Raw genomic sequence first — 22,755 nt, forward strand, 5'->3', positions numbered from 1 at the left:
ATTTTCAAATTAAGAGATTTTTGACTTGAAAAAAAAAAAAAAAATACTTCAATAAAATTTTGCTCTAGAGATCCAGGAAATCTAAAATTTAGAAAAAACGATGTCATTAATTTTTTTTTTTTTTTTTTCATGCACAAAAAAAGTTTGAGTAATTTTTTTTTTAGCGTCTCCAAGAAAAAGCTTTTGAAAAAAAAAAAAAAAGGTTTGATTGAAAAGATACACAAAGCGTAGCAGAATAATACAACTGGGGTGTGAATAATGTGAATGACATACGTGAGATAAATAAGATTAGTTTTGTGTTGTAAATTTGATTATAAAAACTGAGTTGTTGTGTGTGAGATGAAAAGCTGTAAGCATGACATCAGGAAACTGGTGCGCGAATTTTATAAGTAATGGAGTAGAGGTTGACTATTCTACTCTTTAGTCAGCAGTCTTTACTTTCGTCTGGTACAGGAGTACCAGAGTACGAGGGAACAGGAGTACTAGAACAAGTCTACGTTAAATATTCACTGGATTATAATGGAACACTTGGCAGTTGTTAGTGTTCGTTTTGTCTAAATATATAGACAATAATATAGATGCTGGTGGATATAAATGGAACAGAGTAGAAGGATTTGCCGATGGCCATTGGGTTAGTGAGTACACATTTAAAGAGAGAAGAAGAGTTAGTGGATTAAAATCATTTGCATTTTGGTAGTTTAACATTTGTACTCGTTTAAATTGTTTAAATATCCTTTTATTTTCAGTTCCTCCCGACACTTGTATCACTTTATCACTACTCGTTCATTAACTCCCACGCTCGGTGCATACATGCATATATTCCGTGTACTTTTATCTGGAACTGCAATTCCACTACTAGTTTTTTTTATGCAAACTAGTTTTACTATTTGATTTTTAATTATTACTCGATATTTAATTTTAGTGGGCGGGAAAGTCTTGAAATTATAATTTTCTACGTCGGTTTCACTTTATTCAGGTCGGCTATATATATTTATGATTAATCGTTATTTTATTACTGACTCATCAGCTTTTTTTTCGTTTTATTATGATTATTATTTTTTTTTTTCGCTTTATTTATATTTAGATTAATAACTGCTGGGAAAAAGAAAGCTCATTATAGTAGAGACTGGGGCACGACAGGATACCTGAGCGAGTAATTAATTCTTGAAACTCGTGAGCAGGGACTACAATTTATTTTTCTGCGTTTCTAAAAAATTTCATAAAAAATTTATTTTCTGACCCATTTTACCCTCAGTTTTGTTGTTAAAAAATTCGGATATTTAAAAAAAATAATTTTTTTCCACTGAGTTTTTGAGGCCTTGGAAAAATTTTTTTTACAAAATTTCTAGGACCGTCGCCGAGTTTAATTAATTTCTTTTGTCTGTTTTTCAAAATAATATAAGAGCAAAAAAAAAATTATTTGATGTTTAGATTACTAAAAATATATATCAGCTTACTTTGATCCCGTAATTACTTTCTTCGTAAATAATAGAGACATAACTCCAGTTCATAACTTTGATAATATCAACCATAGCCTTGACTTGATAGTGATCGCTCGGTATTGTCCTGGTGAAATATTCGAAACGTTGTTTGTTCGATAGCTCTGGACTAGTAGAAAAAAATGATACCTGTAATCATAAAAAAAAAATTAATTACTTTTTATCTTTCATTCGTAACACTTTTTAAAATTTTTTATTATTTATTGTCATGGTTATCGTAAACATCTATTTTTATACAATAACCCGTATGCTGTTTCCTCGCGAACCAATAACATGATAGTAAACCAGTCTGCTAATAAAAATAATTTTTTATCAATAAACTATATATTTTTATTTGCACATTTATAATAAACAGATAAATCAGACGTTATTAGTATTTCAATGTCTTTTTAAATAATTTATTATTTGCCTTTCAAAAAATAAATTTCAAATAAAAAGGCGGGAAATTTAAAAAATGGAAAATTGATAGTTTTTGTTGACTGTAAAGTTTTTAAAATCACGAATTGTATGATTTTATGGGAAAAATTTAATTTAATATGAAATTTATGTAGGGGTGGGGTAAAATGAGCATATCAAAAAAATTCTTTATAGATTAGAACTCATCGCGGCCCCATTAGTGTAAAATGGAAGTTGCTTTCAAATAGAAAAAAAAAAGTAAAAAACGAATTATTGAGTTTTTCAAAATTAGTCAAATATATCAGCCAGCGGTTTTCAAAATTTAATTTATGAATTTGCCTCTCTGGAAAAAATTCTAAAATTTCTGGAGTCACCTGAATTTTATGGTGTTAGTTTCATCCACCTCCGTCGGTACTGGAATCTCCAGCTGGAAATTCCAGTACTTTTGACACTGGGAGACGGACGAAAGGTGAAAATAGAAAATTGAGGTCACTCTAAACTCGCTGAATTTTTTTTTCAACGGAATAAAGTGTAGCCATAATTTTTTCCGCCGTTTCAAAATTTTTAAGCTGGAAATTCCAGTATTTCCGACACTCGGAGGTGAATGTAACTGTGACAACATAAAATTCCCGTGACTCCAGACATGGTAGAATTTTTTCCAGAGAGGTGAAGTGTAGCCAGAATTTTTTCCGCCGTTTCAAAATTTTCAAGCTGGAAATTCCAGTACTTCCGACACTTGAAGGCCGTGGAATTGATGGGATATGAGAATCTAGGGCTTCTCTACACAATTATTATGTTTTTTCATGGGGGTAAAGGTCACTCAAAACTTTCTTATAATGTATATATATATATATATATATATATATATATATATATATATATATATATATTGGCGTTCAATTGACCGGTCGCAACTTCAGTTATATAATTTTTCAATTAAAAATCAAATGTTTTTTTTACATAAATAGCAAAAAATTGTTATGTCATGTTATTCTAGTCAATAAAAAAAAATTAATATAAATTTTCTCAGATCAGAAAAAAAGTTGTCAATTTTTTTTGCTGTCATTAAATATCGTTTCGTTAGTTTTCATATTTTTTCTTCTTATATCCTTCTATTTTATCAATATTCATATCACGCTGTATCACAAAAAAATGAATAAATAAATTAAATCAGATATTTATTATGATGGTAGACTAGACAGTATTTAATAACATTTAAATAATATTTCAAGCTCTGTTAGACAAATTAATTGAAATAAAAATTTTTAATTATCAGCCATTGATTTTCATAACTCGAGTTCAAATTTAATATCTTCATATGTTGTGTATATGATGCAGATAACATATATTATAATACTTGTAAGTACACGTGAGATTAATCCCAAATATTATCCCGCGTTAAATTTATTTGCGGTAGAGAATCTTTTAATTTATCGATAGTATGTGCGATGAATAAATTTAATTCCTCCTTAATGCTTTTAAAATAATATTTTATTTATCGACTTGCAACTTTTCATAGACTCATAAATATTTATTTGATAAAAAAAACTCGGCTATTACTCTAGTACTTTATACCCCAGAGAAAAAATTATTTTTTCTTCATTGTTATTTTTTTTTTTTTTTTAATAAACAAGAAAATATATAAGTATAGATATATATATTCTGATGATAAATATTGTCAGACAATATGGAGTTGACGTATGGTAATGCCAGATGTAAAAATAACTTAAATTTATGATCGTCGGATAAAAATGTAGAGAACATTAATTTAATTTAGGAATTGGCGCGAAAACAATTGTGGTCGTAAAAAGTTTAACCGAGTAGACGTGCGAATAGTACTTAGAGTTGTACAAAAATGATGTATTTCTCGGTGCAGATATATGATGGTATTAAAAGTATGGCCTGCAGGATCAATAGTTAAGGAAGAAAATTAATAGTGACGTAAATGATGATTTCAAATATTTAGTAGCGTATGTTTGCGTTCGCTATGGAAATTTCTTATGCAACTTGATCGGCAGTTAAGATAGTGGGCTATTATTGTTATTATTATGATAATGTAATAGAGAAGTTATCTGTAGAGTGTAGTTGGGTGTAATGTCAAGACCTAGATCATATGCTTCGATATACTCTTGTCTTGGATAGCTTTTAACTTTACGACATTGCCAAAACTTGCCAACTGGTCTCATGCACTTGCTGGTTATCACTCATTAAGTCATTACTAAGGCCAGGATTTTTTTGTTAATTAAAAAATTGACAACTAATAATTAATGATGTCAAATTTTTGATATTACGGCAAAAATATTTGTCGTATAGAAAAATTTTTCAAGTAAAAGTTGTTCAAATTCAATTTTCTAAAAACAATGTCTCATATAATTTTTCTTTAGGATTAATAAGGAAGCCCAAATTTGAAAATTAAGATTTTTATAATTAACAAAAATTTGAATCATTCATTATGAATCTTAATTTTGGAATTACGGTTAAAATATCGGTCGTATAAGAAAATTATAAGAGAAATTTTTTTTACAAAATTAAATTTTGAACAACTTTTATTTGAAAATTTTTTTTATAAAACCAAAATTTTCACCGTAATTTTAACATTAAGATTTTCATAATTAACAAAAGTTTGAATCATTCATTATGAATCTTAATTTTGGAATTACGGTGAAAATATCGGTCGTATAAGAAAATCATAAGAGAAATTTTTTTTACAAAATTAAATTTTGAACAACTTTTATTTGAAAATTTTTTTTATAAAACCAAAATTTTCACCGTAATTTTAAAATTAAGATTTTCATAATTAACAAAAATTTGAATCATTCATTATGAATCTTAATTTTGGAATTACAGTGAAAATATCGGTCGTATAAGAAAATCATAAAAGACATTTTTTTTCGAAAATTAAATTTCCTACAACTTTTGCTCAAAAACTTTTTTTATAAGACCAATATTTTCACCGGAATATCAATTATTCGAACGATTCATTTCAAAATTAAGGCAAAAATCTTGTTCTTGAGTATGTATAGAAGCAGACCTCTTGAAGCCTAATGATTTTCTACGCAGGACCTCCAAAAAAAAAAAAAAATCCTCAGAAAATGACGCTAATCTTGAAAATTTTAAAATTTCATTTCTTAAATCCCTACCAAAAAATTTAAACACCAAAAAACCGACTTATTACTTTTTCAAAGCCATGCAACTCAAATTCCTTGCAGTAAAATCATCTCAAAAGTAGTAGATAAATAAACCGAACACTTTGCGTCTATTCCGAATGTTCTACTCTACTCAGTAAGAGATACGAAATTTCAAATTTATCATTCACATATATTTTATCATTTTACCATAAACTTTTGCCGCTATTACTGTTGCTGCTACTTCTACCGCCACTACTACACTACTACTACTACTACTAAAATACCAACAATATCAATATAATAATATCACTAGCAGATGTTCAATATTTCCTACAACAAACTTGAGAGTCGTATCGTAAATTTTCAATAAAACACAATGCCCTTTTCAACGTCTTTCCATGTCCTAAAACTTGAAGTTAAATTGCCAATCGGTTTCCGCGGCCGCACAAAACAAGGTTATGCTGTAAATGAGAAAGGGACCGGCTGAGCCCAGGAATACTACAATATATATATATATATATACATGAACACTATTCCTATCGTTTTCGTCCTCTTGGTCGTCGTAGTTGTCGTTAAATTCACGTCTTTCCACATCCTTGCTCTACCAAACGATCGAGTGAATGGAGTAACCGCATAACGTGATACACTATAACCATGTGTATCGTATTTCCTTGTGATATATATGCACCAACAACCACTGAACACATAATTTATATAACATTACACTATATATTAGCTGCCGTAATACTTAACTGTCATAAGTATATAAATTTTTTGATAATCGGAAAACGATTTATTCAATCTTCGGCACCAACGTCGGTACTTAAATTTATATGACCAAATAAAATTAAGTGTTATTTATTTTATTTGGATATAAAATAAATAAACGATCATATTTTTTATGTTTACTTTCCCATGCTTAAATTGCTTCTATAAATAAACAAAACGTTGTAACTAAAAAATAAAAAAAATCTATTGGTTGATTCAACATTTAAGCGTCTGAAACATTGATTTCGTGTTATAGCCACCATCTGTTTCCGCTCTCGAATCAAAACCTGTTCTGATACTACTAGTCTGAACAAACATCATTTTTTTCACTGTTAATTTCTTTTTTTTTTTTTACCAGTTCTTTAAATTTGACGTGTAGATTTTTTCATTACACAACGCAGTTAAAATTTTTATTTTTTCAATTTGTATAATTCTCTATTGGTTTTATGTCTGTTATTTTACTCACATGTGTAAATTTAACTGATAGTTTATTGTTTCAGTTTAATTACGAATTTTTTTTAAATCATCGATTTTCATTGCGGAAGTGGAAAATAAAAACGTTGAATATTTTTTTTTCCAATGAAATTTTCTGTTTATTCAAATATGACAGTAGGTTAGCATTTTTAGCAAATTCCTGAGGATTAATTTTTTTTTTCAGGTATACGAAACTTGGAGTTTCGTCTTCTCCACACTCGGTGACAATTTCTATCCATAGTATGAAGCTGAAGCTAGAAGCCGTAATAAGTAGCGGCCACGCAATTTGTTGCGTGGCCGCTACTTATTATGGCCGCTAGCTTCAGCTTTATTCATAGTAGTCCATTACTCTACCCTTTTTGGAAATAATTATACACAATGATATCATTTTCTGCTTGTTTTGATGTATTCTAACAGAAAAAACTCAAATTTCAGAAAATAACTTTTTTTTTCGGGTGTACACTACTCCGGTTTCGTCCTCGAGACACTTTGTGACAATTTCTATCTACAATAGTTCATTACTTTGCTCTTTTTGTGTAGCCCCGTGTCTATATTTTCTATAAAAATTCTTAGAAGACGATTCTGACTAAAAATCGACAAATTTGTAAGAACACTAGTGCATAGAAGTGAATTCTAAATATCAATAACATAACCTATAAGTAAAATTGCACTACACAGTCCATGCAATTTACAATATTAATTTTTAAAAAATTAATCCCAAAAATGAAAAGAAAAAAAACTCAATGAATTCTTTTTACATCAATCATAATTTAGTAGCGATGTTCCATTTGTTTAAACTAAATTACACAAGTAATTCCCATTACAACTTGACTCAGAGGCTTTTTGTTAATTGAACCAGTCATGTGATGCAGATAAATGCCAGATCTACCTTTACTATCTCATACAATTATACATATCTGTATACATATATATATATTGTAACATGGCTTTATTATCTAGTTTGATATGTTTCTCACGGATGCTTTGTACGTTCGTTCAGCGACATGAGCTGTAGTTGGGGGAGTCGTAGCATCAGCACCAGTACGCTTGTTAATTTATACACCACGTCATGTACACAACTATCTATCTATATATATGTACATGTATATATGATACTAAAGCTACACAATTGATCATACCGGACGTATAGGTTACTAATAGACAAATATATATACTTTGGATCGATCTAGTGGTTACCCGATACCCACTATAATTATATTCGAGAATTAGTATATATCAGTAATGTCTATACGTCAGTGGTAGATCTCTGATATTACATAGCATTTAACTCTTATCAAATCGTTGCAGCAATTTGTATAATTTAGTATGTAACGACAAAGAAAAAAAAAAGAAAAATAGAAATTTTTTTAATTTTGCATACATAAATTCATCTATTTAAATATTTTTTTAGCGTAGGGCAATAAATGGAAGAATAATTAAAGCTAAATATGCCGGAAATTCTGAATATTTATAAAATGAATAAATAAAATTATAAAAATAAGGATTAATGTTTAGTGGCGGTACGGGTAAAATGGCGGGATTTTTTTTTTGTGAGGTCTGTTTGTATTTTTTTTTAATTTTGTTTATTTAATTTTCATATCTACATGGTAAAAAAAAATGAGAGAAGAATAGCGAGTAAACCATTGAAATGAAAAATAATAAATAAAAAAATAAAAACAGTTAACATAAAAAGTAAAAGCGGGAGAAAAAAGAGGAAAAGTCAAAGTAATAAATTTACAATGGTGGCTTATCTTAAGCCGGCAATTTTCGTAGCTCTGTAAAATTCTTTGGGTAACTGTATAAAAGAATGGAGGAATGTATACACACATGTACATATATATATATATATATATATATATACATATATATATATATATTACATATATAAATGTTGATGAGAGTTCACGAGAGCACAATAAAACTACTGATATACATAACATTGTGCGTATATACGCTTATTGCATCTCACAGTTAAATTGAATGCGACTTTTATTTTTTTTTTTTTTTTTTTTTTTTTTTTTTTCGATAAAAAATAACAATAAAAATTTTTTATCGCGTCTATATATAATAAAACTGGGCTAATGTGAAAGTTGAATAAATTGTCTAAAATAATTTTTTAAATTTCCGCTCTGAAAACTGAAAATTTTTTAAAAGAAAAATTATTAATTTTCATCAATTAAATTTTCTATACATGTCAAGAACTTTTTAAAAAAAATTTCCGGTTTTAAATAAAATTAAAAACTTAAATTTTCGAGTCAAGTTGCCAAATTTTGAAAAATTATTTTTTTTTCTATTTTGAAAATTTCATAACTTAAGAAACGGATCGTGTTGAAAATTTATTTCACTTTTCGCTCTTTTCTTACCAACCAAATCTGGTCATTGAAAAATAATCATAAAACAAAATTTTTTAATCGCTCGTATCACCCTAGAGGATCTAAATTACGGTAAATTACCGCGTCTACGGTAAATTACCACAGTCTGCCTAAAATACCATAACTTACTGCAAATTGACCAAAATTACCGTACTTTGGCCTAAATTAACACATTTTACGGTAAAATACTTCAATATTCGGCAAATTTTCACACTTTTACCGTAAAATACCGAAGTATTGCCGTTACTTTTACGGTAATTCTTAGGAATATGTTAAACTACAGTGTTTTACGGTAATTTACCGTAATTTAGATCTGCTAGTGCAAATTTGGTTTTTTTTAATTAGTCGACTATTTTCCAATTTTTTTCCGATAATTTTCCCGCTAAAAAATAAAAAATTCAAAAATACTATTCATTATTTCTAGTAATAAAAAAAAATGTACTTTAGAATATTAAAGTATTTTTTTTTTTTTATCAAGTATTTAAGTTATAATTTTTTTCGCTGCTGTATCTTTCTTATCTCCATTAGATCTGAAAGCTCGAGCGCTGATGCCCGTTTTACTAACTCGCGTTTTGCATAGAAATGCGTGTGGATGTAATGTACAGCATTAAACGGAATTACTTCTCGGTAGTAAGAGTAGAGACATTGGACGGGAGAAAAAGTATAATGTGTGCCAGTGCCACTGATACTCTTCCAACGGTACTGCGCTGACTGCTACATTGCTGCTATACGGTTGTTTAAAAAAGCTTCGCGATAATAATAAAAATATTCGTTTACATTTGAATAAATTATTGAATTTTCAATTAACTTTTTTTCGATATTTTTTTATTCGCTGTCAAACTAAATCCTTTATTATATTTTTTATTTTTACGCTTTTTGTTTATCATTCCTATTAACTTTTTACCTCTACAATATATTTTTTATTTTTAATTTAAACAATATATTTTTACATGAATTAGAAACCTGTAGATTGATGAAGAAAACATTCGTCCAATTAAATTATTTTTCAAGACGAATCTCAAACAATGAGTTCTTTGCAAATACAAAATTTACACTGCAATAAATCTTTAGATTCAACAGAACAATAATAATAATAATAATAGAGGATTTATTATTAACAAGCTTCTCAAGTAAATAAACATATAAAAGCGGGAAAAAATCTTTCATTAGAATCTAGAGAACAAATATTTGATAAAAAAAAAAAAATATGGAAAAGAGTTGAACTGTGTACGTTCAAGACTTCCCGCTGTTTCCGAGCTTAATCGGTTTATTGTGTGTACGTTTTCAAGCTTGAATGCAGTTTTATAAAATATTGAAGTAAAATTTTATTTATAATTATCAGTTTTCGTAGGGGGAAATTTAAAAATTTTTTAGCTCATAATTTAAAACAGATTATATGTACAAAAAAATATTTTTTGTCTCTAGAAATTTTTTATCTTCTAAAAAAATTTTTGTTTTCAATCCATACACAGAAAAAAATGATTTTTTTGCGGGAAAAATTTTTTTTGTCATTGTTTTTCAAATTCAATATAATATTGAAATTATGTGAAAATGAAAGACCACAAGTGGCTTTGACAGCTCGGCATAATTTCAATAGCTTGCAATAATTTTAATGACAAACATCATTAAAATGATTAAAATGAAAAAAAAAAGGCGTATTAGACCTTGGCTTAGCGTAAATTCTCATATTTATGTCGATTGCCTGTTTGAGTTGCAAGAACTGTCCTTGGTACAGAAACTTCAGCCTTATCCGCATCAATCACGAGCTCGGGTTGGGTTGAAACAAAAATTAGATAAAAAAAAAGGGAAACTCGGATGTAGAAAATGAGAAAAGATAAAAGAACTGTGTTGGGAGACACAGTACAAGCCCCAGATGGAAAAGGCTTTAGATACAACACTACCACTATGCTACGAACCTGGTCATTATTCTTCATCATCTGCATACACAATTACCACCAGATCTACATGCAAAGTATATTACATTATAGTATACATCTGACGGGAATGGTGTGATACCAGCAAAACTAAGAGATTATAATCATAAATATAATCCAGTTCACCGATTTCAGTGAATTATTAATTTTTATACCGGAATTGCTAGATTTATGACACCAAGGAGGCTTCAGATTAAAAGTTTACCTTCTGATATTAACTATCGATTTATAAGACAGCTAAAATTATTTTTTCCCAAATGGACTTGGGCGGGAAAATTTAAGTTCGTTAAATTTCGGAGCTCCATCGATTGAACGCCCGGTCACTGATTTGAAATCTTGATTTCGGTTTTGTCGATATTTTTTTAAACTTTTCTCTCTGTAAGCGTAAAAAGACCATAAGGTAGATGGCGTTTCATGAACTAGAAATTTCTAGGAATAAATTGTGAATCAGTTGAAAGATTTCAGTGAAAGAGGTTCAAAGTCTGGTTACTGATGTTAAGTATCGATTTTTATAACCTGACAATCCAGTCGATTGTATTCTGTAGAAGCCGAAGGAAGTATAGGATGCACACAATTACTCTACGTGCAAAATATATGACAATAAAATGTATATATGACGACACGACAATCAGATTACTGAGATTCAAATCGGAAATATAATACATATTTCATATGTTTTCTATTACATATATTTCCTAGTGAGATTGTAATCCTCTTACATCATATTATAATTCTTTGACAGCCATTCCAATTTTTTTTTTTTTTTTTTGGTATTTATTTAAAAAATTTAGCATCGATATTAAATTTAGTGCAAAAGTGAGCAAAGAATGAAAATGTGTTGAGGGTAGACATGAAAATTATCGATGTAATTACACGACTATTTGATGAATATAATAAAATAATGCAATTTACGGTTAAAGTAAATGGAATAAACAGTTTAATGCACGGGGTTTGTATTACGTATAGGAACAATGAGGGTGGCTGCGCTATCAGATATTTGCAACCTGTATAAATTAATCGTGATACGTGGGATCGTAAACCATCTCATTATCTATGCAAATACACGCGTGCTCACAGCGGCCCACGAGATCGAGCCTACATTCAAACCCGGATTTACTGTACTCCCTTCTGTATTGTTTCGAAGTGCATGGATGTGTGAGGGTGTGAATAACACCTAAAACGCATTGATGATGTGCCATCTTTGTGTCAACTTGTGCGTTCTAATGTACAACAACAATAATAATAATAATCTTGCTACGTACGATTCAAGTTGTGAATTTAAAAATAACTCTGAAATTTTAACCAAAATTTTAGATTCTTTTGACCCGCATGAAAACACCATATATGATAAATATTTATGGAAAAATATATGATCAATATGGGAGCATATAAGTGGCCAAAAACGACATATATTTTCTTATATATAATATACTGTTTTAATATAATTAATTATATACGTAAGTTTATAAGTTAATACATGTATTATATATATTTATAATCATATAAGTAAACTTATAAGTTAGCACATATATGTATTACATATATTGATAATTATATATGTAAATTTGTAAGCTAGTACACATATATATTCTGAACACAATGTTTGAATCTTATAACAGAGAGAGAAAGACAGAAAAGAATAGATTTTATTTATTCTTACATATATGGGGACTTATATGGTTCTATATATCGAAAAATATATAAAAATTTATAAAGTTGAATACATGGTACATATATCGTGGCATATAATGATTAATTATATATGTATTCTTATTCGTTTCCATATATAAATAATATATTGAAGTTATACGAAAATATATGAAATTATATAAGAGAAAACATATATAAAAATATAACAAAATCAGCCAAAATCTATATACAGTTCTATATAAGATTTCATGTATCGTCACATATATATTTATATCTGTAACATATATTTTTTAATATATGTTTATCATATATGATATTTTCATGCGGGTAAATGTACGCAAGTTTTCAAAATTAATGGAAATTTTTCAGTTTTCTGGAGTATTTCAAATTTCTTCATTGAAATTTTACAGAAATATATAAATATTTTTCTCTAGGATTTGTCCAGGATTTGTCTAGAATTCAGGAAAACTTGTCAATAACGCTGGCACATCAATTTTTCTAAGTTTTCTCTCGATTGAGTCTAGGATTTGTCTAGGATTCAAAAATATAAATTGAAAACAAAAATTTTCTTAAGGCAAGAAAAAATTTATTGCGCTAATAAATATTTTTTTGGATACATGCTCACAGATAATTAAAATTCTTAACGTTATTACTATTTCTATTTGAATTTTTAAAAAATATATAATATTTAGAGGACTTTCATATTAATGGAACACTAGTCCTTGGTTTAAATGAGAATTTGATGTAGTTATTTTACAATTCAACTACTGGAACGGATTCGAAAATGAAATGGAAATAGGAGGTAAACCGTGGAATGCTTTAGTAACAACAACTAGCACATGCATAAGCCCACAGGTCGTGATCTCGTGACAGGATGGCCGAATCTCGTTCAGCTTAAGGGCCACCAGGGTAATAAATATATAGATATAGTAATGAACCTGTTTCATCTCTTACACGAAATACTTGAAAGCCATGTCGGGAAAACCAACCAGAGACCGTGTCGGAGTATATATGATATAGATAGATATATAGAGATTAAGAGATACAGTTTAGACATATTGCGGTTTTGGGTACATAATACTGCTTTATATATAGAGCTAAGGATTTGTAGAAAATGATGCAGTCTCTTCCTAATTAGTAGCTTTTCGCTCATTTGATATTTCAGTTCATGTCCTTACGTCACATCCTACATTCTCTAGTGTTTTGATCTAATTTCTCAAGGAAGAAACCATGTGCTACGTATAATTATGAGATGCATTTATTAATATTAACTGCGACATTATTTAAGCTTAAGTTTAAACCTGGTAAATGCATAATCATACTTAACTTATCTCTTGAAACTTGAAGTTTAATCAAAATAGTACATTACATACCTAGGCCAGAAATGAGAAAAGTTTCAGATTACATGCAATTGTCGGCAGGGGCGAAACCGATTATTTATTTGAATTTTCTTTATTTTATAATTTTTCCGGGTCTACATATTTTATCTGATTTTAGTCAAATTAGACTAAATTTTGACAAATGAGTGTCTTTAAATTATTATAAAAAATTTCAAGCTGATTTTGATCTGATGATCAAAAATAGACGCAAAATATTTTGAGAAAAAAGTCTGATTCTGATCTAGAGGCGACCAAAACCATGTCAGATTGAAAATTATTGAAAACAAGTCTGAAAATAGTCGAAATTTCATATGTTAATTAAATAAAAAAAAAAAACTAAAATTGAATAGAATTAGAAATTTGAATTTTATTTGAAACAGATAAAATTTTTCAACCGAGCTTGTTAAAGAAATCTTGAATATGTTTCATCTCTTTTTCGTTTTATTTTGTGAAAGAAGATTTTGTAAATAGCATTAAAATTGAGAAAAGCTTTTTGATTCAACTCGGTATATATATGTATATATATTTATGTATGTATAATAAAAGAAGACACAGGATGTAGATAAAATGATTTTATGCTTCAGGTATTAGGTCACTCATATAAATATCCTATATTTACCCTGATATATATGTATATACTTTTGTTTTTTAATTTTATTGTCTGTTTGACAATAAAGTTAAAAAATTGTTATTTCAAAAGTGTAAAGATATATTTTGTCTCGACTTACTTGTGGTATCCGAAAAAGTCTTAAAAGATTAGCAACTTGAATGGAAGTTACAGAAGAAGCTGCTCCAACAACTCCACTGATAACTTTTCGAACAGTGCTCTTGTTGCAGTGGTATTCAGCACCATCAATATTACTTATAGATCCTGTAAACAGAAAACAAATATATATATATATATATATATTTGTAGTTAGTGATCTGAGAGGATTAAATAAAAAATGCATCAGGAAACGATTCAGTAGATAATTCACGTATTTCGGGTATGATTAAATACTTGAATCACTTTCGATGAACAGAGACATAAATTACTTCCGCGCTGAAAAATTATCCAATCAAGTTCTTTTCATACGTAACAATTTTTTTTGTCTATAATAGAATACTTATAAATTGATCGGATATCCGTCACCGATTTTCTATAAAAATAAAATATATATTTTCAGCCCGGAAAAATTATAATTTTCGAGAATAGACTTCAAACATATTTTTACTGTGCTCACTATTTTTTTTCTCCGAATAGTGACATTTTTTTTTTTTTTTTCAAATTTTTTGAACCAAATTGCTCATAAGTATATATAAATGTATACAAAAAAAAATCTATATGACAATCATTTTTACCATAAATGTACATATATGGTTACATATGTGTCTTCATAAATGTCAACATATATGTCGTCGTATGTGTCGACATTTATGACAGCATATATATTAAATTACTCAACATACATGTTATACTAATTTGTCACATATATTTCCATGCGTATCCTTGTTAAATTTATAAGTTATCTATCACCAATTTCCGGATCGCTAAATTAATACCAACACTTTATTATTCCACCCACCCACACCCCAATTTTTTCCTCCACTTTAATTCAAAAACTCATTTAATTGAATAGTAGTTAATTACCAAAATAATATCGATTGCTATCAATAATTGAAAAAAAACTTTTTTTTTTTAAAATATATATATATATATATATAAATCTCAACGGTCATGTTTTAACAGTACATACAACACCTGTTGAATAAGTTGTAAAATAGTTTATACATATATTTATATATATATTTGAGTTTATCATAAATATAATTTTCAACGATAACAAGATAAACTTTTCAACGTCGGATCGTTAAAAGTTAATAATATGCCATATATATATATATACTGACATATATTTGTGTTTTAAACTTTACTTTATGATTATTATATATATTTATATATAACTGCAGTATATTTGGTTCTATCTTGATAATTTAATTTATAAATATCTCCATTCATGGAAAAAAACTTATGGTAACCATTTCTAGTATGTTTAGAAAATATCAACTTATAACGTTATGGTAAAAATTATTTGGAATCATGGGATATACGCCCATAATTTTTGTGAAAAGTTTCCATAACTACAGAAACAATTCCTATTATTATGGTGATAGTTCCTACACGGAAAGAAAATTATCGTAACAGTTACAATATATTATGGGAATGGTTCCCATACTGCATGGTAACCGGTTTTTTTCAAATGTTGATTATAGGAACGGTACCCATATATATTATGGTAATCATTCCTATAATTATGGGTATAATTCCCATATGGTATCGGAATAGTTCCTATGGAATTATGGTAATGGTTACTATAATATTATGGTAACCATTACCATATATGCTTAGGAACCGTTACAATGTGGTTATAGGATTGGTTCCTATTTGCATATGGGAACTATTCCTATGAGTATGGTAATCATTACCATGATTCTTTTACATACGATATGGGAACTGTTACCATAGTGATAGGAATTGTTCCCATACTTATGGAAACTTTTCCCAGAAAGTATGGGTCTATATCCCATAATCCCAAGTAATCATTACCATAACGGTATGGGATGATATTTCATAAACATACTAGGAACAGTTACTATAACTTTTTCTCCATGTATACCATATGGTAATTTAATTATGGTAATGACTACAGGACTAGTAGCCATAGTCGCATATAAATAAATCTTCTACCCACATTGAACCGGTTCTTAGGTGCGTATGGGAATTATCATCATATCACGGTAATAGTTACCATAGCAATACTGAACGATCACCATAATGACATTAATTAAACCCATTTATCTGCACATAGAAATTATTACCATAATTTGTACCGGTGTCATTCTTACAGTCGGTTAAAAAAAAAAAACCTGTTACCATACAATATGAGAACCATTCCCATAATGTATTGTAATTGATACTGCAAACTTTTCTCCGCGTACATATTTATGATGATTATTTAGATTTCGACATAAATGTATCATACAGTTCTATATACGGTTATATATATTGTCAAAAATTATTCAACAAGTTTAGCTATATGCTGATGATATTTTATCACGACGCGGGTAACTTTATATATATATTTAAAGTTGTGATATTTCGGTTAGTTAGAAACGCAACAGCATTGCAGTTCTTGCTAGGCGATAGTTGATGAAGCCAACTAAGAACAAGATATTGTTCTTGTTGTTGTTGTTAAAGTAGAAGAAGAGTGCAAGTAAGAAAAAGATTTATAACATGGGTAAAATAAAAATAAAAAACATACAACTAGTTTAAACTTTACAAAATTACTTAGACTACAAATTGTGCATCTAAACTTACTTAATTCAAACCTCCATCAAGTTATAAACATTAAACATAAAGCGGTTCGTCTTTTAATATTTGAATTTAATGGAAAAAAATTTCGAGTCTCCGATTATTGTTTTAGATTTTAATATCATATATTTTTATCGGAGTTGTCGACTGGGCATCGATTTCAGTGCCTCGGGATTCGGGGACAATTTTATCGACCTACTGTAGTTTTCTTGGGCTTCTTTGATCTTCTTACTGTCTTTTTGTACGCGATGTCTTTAACTGGAGAAAGACGTTTCTTCAGTTGAATTTTTTATTTTATCAACTACATTGTTTTATTTTTAATATAAAAAAAATTACTGTGGGTACAAAGGAAATGAAGAGACGAGCTATGATCGGAAAATTCGATTGAATATTTTTATTTATTTTTGTCTTTATTGCCAGCTTATTTCAAATAATGGACATTATAATTTTAAATTACTATTTCTTTTGTCTTTGCAGTATGCAATGCGAATATTAAATTCAATTACTTGTAAAGTAATAAGCTGATGAAGGGGATGAGAAAAATTTTTTATAAAAAATCTGAAAATTTCCTGCTTTGTAAGACATCTATAATATAAAGGGTGTCGATTTTTTTTTTAACGAGAAAATTTTACGTGATTTATTTTTCAATTAGTATCAGATTTTTTTTTTGAATTTGAAATCACTTTTTTTGAATTTGAATTCACTTTGAAAAATTAAACCATTGATTTTTTTTTTACATGAAAAAAAATAACGGGATGAAAATTCACTGTAAAATAAAAAAAGTTTGGGAGAAAATCGAAATGTGTTGACGTTAAGCTTTAAATTAATTAGAGGGAGGAGACGAAAAAAAGCCAGAGAAAAAAATTTCGTGTTTTTTTTTCTGACAAAAAAATAAAAATTGAAAAATTGAGGAAAAGTCGTAAAAAAATTTGAAAATTTGAATTAATATTTTTTAAATTTTTTGGTGGTCTGAATTGCCCCATAATATCTAAATTGCCCCTTCTGTACTTCAAAAAAAATTATATCGCTCAGTTTACCCCAGGGTCCATTTTTTTCTCTTTTTTGAAATCTTTTAAGACCGAATTTTTTTCCCTTATTATCATAAAATATATATTAAAAAAAAAATATGATAAAGTAATTGGGACTTTAGCACTTGAAAAAAAAAAAAAAAAAAAAAAAAAACTAGAGATTATTAATTTTTTTATAATATATCGATTTGCTGTCAGAAAAAAAATGACGATCCTCAATTCGATTTGCAGAAATACCCTCGGGTAAGCCCAGTCGTCAATCGTCGCTTACATTACTAGCTCTCTTAAATTTTTTTTATTCTTTTCCATCATTTTTCATCTTTTTATATTTCCATACTATCTTCTTTCTACTAGTCGTCGCGGTGCTCTGACGAAAATCCTGAATAAATATTTGCCAGCAGCTTAACATGGAGATCAAGAGCCCACGCTATTTTCCGTAGCTGAGCCATATAAAATTTACTCAAGGCAAATATCCATCAACTTTAGTTCTACTGCCCCTTAATATAAGATTCTTCATAAAATGATAAAAAAAATAATCATTTAAAGAACTCGTGTAGCCTTGCTTACGAGCTTCATTTTTTTAAATTTAAATATCTCTTCTAACTAAATAGACTTTTTTTTCTGCAAGTAAATAAGAGGAGATTTAAAAACTAAATTAGACGTAGCATAAATGCGGTTTTCTGATTAAAGTAACAAAAACGAAAGAAAAAAAATTTTTTTTTATAAAACCTGAAAAACTTTTGACCCTGTGGTCCGAAGCCAAAACTTTTCTAAAAAAAAATTAATTTTTGTCGTACGGTATCTTTGGAACGAATAGACCGATTTGAACATTCTTGGCGGCAATCGAAAGGGCTCAACTAGACTTAAAACTGGATACATGTTGAGGCAAGTCGGACATGTAGTTTATGAGTTATATGAAAAAAACCTAAAAAACAAAATTTTTTGTGTTTTTATTTTCCGCATAACTCGTAAACTACTCGACCGATCGACTTCAAATTCTATTGAGATTTAAGTCTTGATGAGCCCTTTCGATTGCGGCGAAAAACGTCTAAATCGGTTGATTTGTTCCAAAGATATCGTATGACAAAAATTCATTTACACAAAATGATACTCAAGTTAGCCAACCTAATATTTTTTGAATTTATCCAAAACGATAAATTGTAAAAAAAAAAGTATTTAAAAAAATGCACTTATAGTTTTTTAAATTTTCTACATGTGCATTTTTTTAGTTTTTTAATTTTTTGAAATTAAAGTGTCAAAAATGAAATTCAAAAATTATTTATCGTCTGCTAACTTCAGAATCATTTATATACGTCCATTCATACATATATACCTATACACACACATGGACGTTCATCCAGAAATGGTCAGAATATCTTCTCAGGGTCACAAAATGTCGAGATCTGATGAAAACTTGATTTTCGAAAATCGGTTTCGGTCCGATAACTTGCTTTTTTTTTTTAAATTTTGAATCTTAATGGCGGGAAATTTAAAAGGTGAAGGTAACGATAAAAAGAGAGAATTATTACGAAACATCCGAGTACTCACCTAAAAACAAAGGGTTTATTAAGGTTATGTAAACGCAAGCCAATTATCATTATACCGTAATTTTTCTTAAGTTTCCACGGGTTGATGGGACTGTTACAAAGAACCGAGGAAAAAAATTATCTTCATAAAGTTTCAGGGTTGTTGATGATGATACCTTTTTACCTTACACTCAGCTGTCTTTCTTCCTAACTCCCTGATGTCATGACTACCCGACTACCCTTACACCCTTGATGAGAGAGTATGTAAGTAAGATTTGGGTCGCCGTCAAAAGAAGGATGTTGATGCTCTTTTACAGGGTACTATACGGTTATTCTCCAGGGGATGGATATATACCGCTATGAAAAGTACACTTTATAACACAGCCACGAAATTTTTATTTTTTTATTCAAATCGCGATTTTTTTCGTAATTCTATTTAATAAGTTAGCAAAAAAAAAAAAAAATCGAAAATATGCAAAGCCTATGAAAAAATAACGAGCTCGCGAAAATGAAAAAAGTTATAACGGTAATCGGAACTTGGATCAAGATAAATATATGCATAAAAAATGTATATGTCGTATTATAGGATAAAAAAGTTTAAATTTTTAGTACAATCCCATCGTTTATACTAAAGAATCGTTGGTTCGTGCTGAAAGACGGTGGTTTATGAATTTACTCGATATAAGATGAAATTCAACCCCTGTTATATATAAACATATATATGTAGAAAATGTAGAGCCTATAACAGAAGAGGGCTTTAGGTGAATATGGATAAATTTAAGCTTAGATACGTTATTAGAAATTATTTTCATTACATATCAGGTTATGATAAAAAATAATCTCAGTTTTATAATGCGTTTCTCAAACTTTACACTATACTCAAGTCGGAAGTGAATTTGAAGCGTACACGAATTTTATTTTCATTCGAATTCACTCCGATTCAGAGTTTTCATCATATATTTTCCTTATGGGGTTTTTTTTCACCCCCTCCCTAAATATAAAAATTTAAAATTCAATTTCAAATCTCAAAATTTTGATGAGATCGAAAATCTAAGAAGTTATGGCCTAAAAAATTCTGCGACTTTTTTTGGAAAAATTTCCAAAATCTATGTGTGTGAAATTTTTTTTTTCAGACCTAAATCTTGAAGTTTTTCTATGGCCACAAAAAAAAATTTGGAAAAGTATTTGATCGAAAAATATTTTTTTGATGAGGGAAGTGATAAATTTTCAAACTTGGACAGCTTGGAAACTAATCAAAAATTTTTATGAAAGTTATTAATTTAAAAAAAAAATAATGGCTAAATGATTTTAATAAATTATTTTCAGCAGCTAATTGGATTAGTTAGTCTAGTGATAATTGTTCAAAACTAATTCAACTATGAACCAACTGTTGTTAAACAAACATGCCTAATACATTATTACGCAAGTCTGACGACACTTGCAGTGTTACAGCTTGAAATGCTTTGCAAAACTGTTTCCATCCCCAAATTCACTCTTTTTTTAATTATAAATTATCCAAAAAAAAAAATCACTTTTTATCTTTAAAGTTACAATTTCCATTTTCCATTTTTGGGCAAATCCGGTTATCCCAAAAAAAAATTCAAAATTCAGTTACTGGTGTCTTAGAAAAAAAAAAAAATTACTACTGGGCTCAACCCTCTTTTAAATTTTTATTTACCCGCGTATAAAATTAATTGTATTGAAAAAATTAATCGAAAATAGCCAATAATATAATTAAATCGAAATAATAGAATATAAATAATTAAATTCTGTAACAATTATATTTCATGTGAATTATTCAACATTTGTGATACAGCCATCAGGTCATAAATCGCAATTTATAACAGTGAAAATAAATTTGTTTCACCACAAAGAGTATTCGTGCCATCTGTTATTCCTGATTGCATTATTCATTTGATAAAACGGTAATAACCACATCACATGTTGCAATATATACATATATATATATATATTTATATATAATTCAATACATAACAATTAATTAAATGTCAGATATTAATGCAAATTAATGTTACGATTCAATTTAATTGTCCGTTTTAGCTTTTAAATTTTAAATTTCCCGCCTTTTTAATAAATCACAAAATTAATTATTTCGCATCCATTATTTCATAATAGGAAATTAAATTGTTGTAAAAAAAACATATTTTTTCATACAGACAAAAAGTATAATTTTTAAAAAATAGTGTAATACTCTGTTGGAATAAATTGAGAATTTATTTTAAACTCCTGTTGCCATTTCGCGGATACTGAACTTTTATTACACTGATTGCAACGCTTTGCTTTATATAAACTACAACTATATACTTATATATATATATATATATATATATATATATATATATATATATATATATATATATATGTACATAGAAAACATCGTAAAATCCCTCGTGGCACGACACACATGTTCCAAAACATCCCAATTGAACATTCTTTCCACATCGACATCACTCTTTCTCTTTTTTTAAAACAAACTAAAATACCTTGAGGAAAATGAAATAAAAAATGAACTGAAAGTATAAAGTATAAATAATTCACTGGCTTTAAAATGTGAAATGCATATCCGTATTATTTGCAATGTTCGTGTTTATTTCGTCTCCAAAGCTGAGACACAAGTTTTTTACGGGATAAACTTCAAAATTTATGTGAGAATGTAATGACTAAGTGCGAAAAACGGAAATTGATTACTTTTGACAGTTGGTTTTTTTACATTTTCAGTACAGGACGTTATGCCCCAATTTTCTGTAGGTTTTTTACACGAAGGAAAATATCGTGACTAGCAGGATATGATTCTTATTGTCATGATATCCGTTTAGATATTCGGAGGTTAGTGAAGTTCGCGACGGTGGCTATACAAATCGTTCCCTTCACGATACGCGAATCACGATCCATTAGATCGTTTCAATCATGATATTTTTTATCCAGGTAATATAATTTCTTGAAGATGATTTTTAGCGGAACTGACGGCTGGGTCACTATTTTCGCTCGGGATTATTAATTATATTCTTTAGAATAAATCTACACAATAGAATTAAAAAAAAATTCTGCTCCGTTTTCAGCGGGAGCTGATGTTGACAGGAATACAAAGCTTGGATGATTATTTTTAGTCTTTCGGGATATCAAAAATGTTGTGAAAATCACATTAATAATAGAACTTTAAGAAATATGTATATTTTTTTTTTTTTTTATTTAAACGATCTGGGAAAATTGTTTATGATGCTAATTCTT

General features: G+C 28.5%; 1 protein-coding gene across 1 annotated transcript in view; it reads right to left on the reverse strand.

Annotated features, from left to right (window-relative positions):
- Positions 1-22,755, reverse strand: part of LOC103574723 (uncharacterized) — a 75,859-nt gene that overhangs the window by 13,533 nt on the left and 39,571 nt on the right. Inside the window, exons 3-4 of the mRNA XM_014443700.2 lie at positions 14,329-14,471; positions 1,458-1,628 (exon numbers count right to left, since the gene is read on the reverse strand). Of these exons, the coding sequence (XP_014299186.2) occupies positions 1,458-1,628; positions 14,329-14,471 (314 nt within the window). The remainder of the gene's footprint in view (positions 1-1,457; positions 1,629-14,328; positions 14,472-22,755) is intronic.

The sequence above is a fragment of the Microplitis demolitor genome, chromosome 9 (assembly GCF_026212275.2).
Source record: "Microplitis demolitor isolate Queensland-Clemson2020A chromosome 9, iyMicDemo2.1a, whole genome shotgun sequence".
Taxonomy (NCBI): Eukaryota; Metazoa; Arthropoda; class Insecta; order Hymenoptera; family Braconidae; genus Microplitis; species Microplitis demolitor.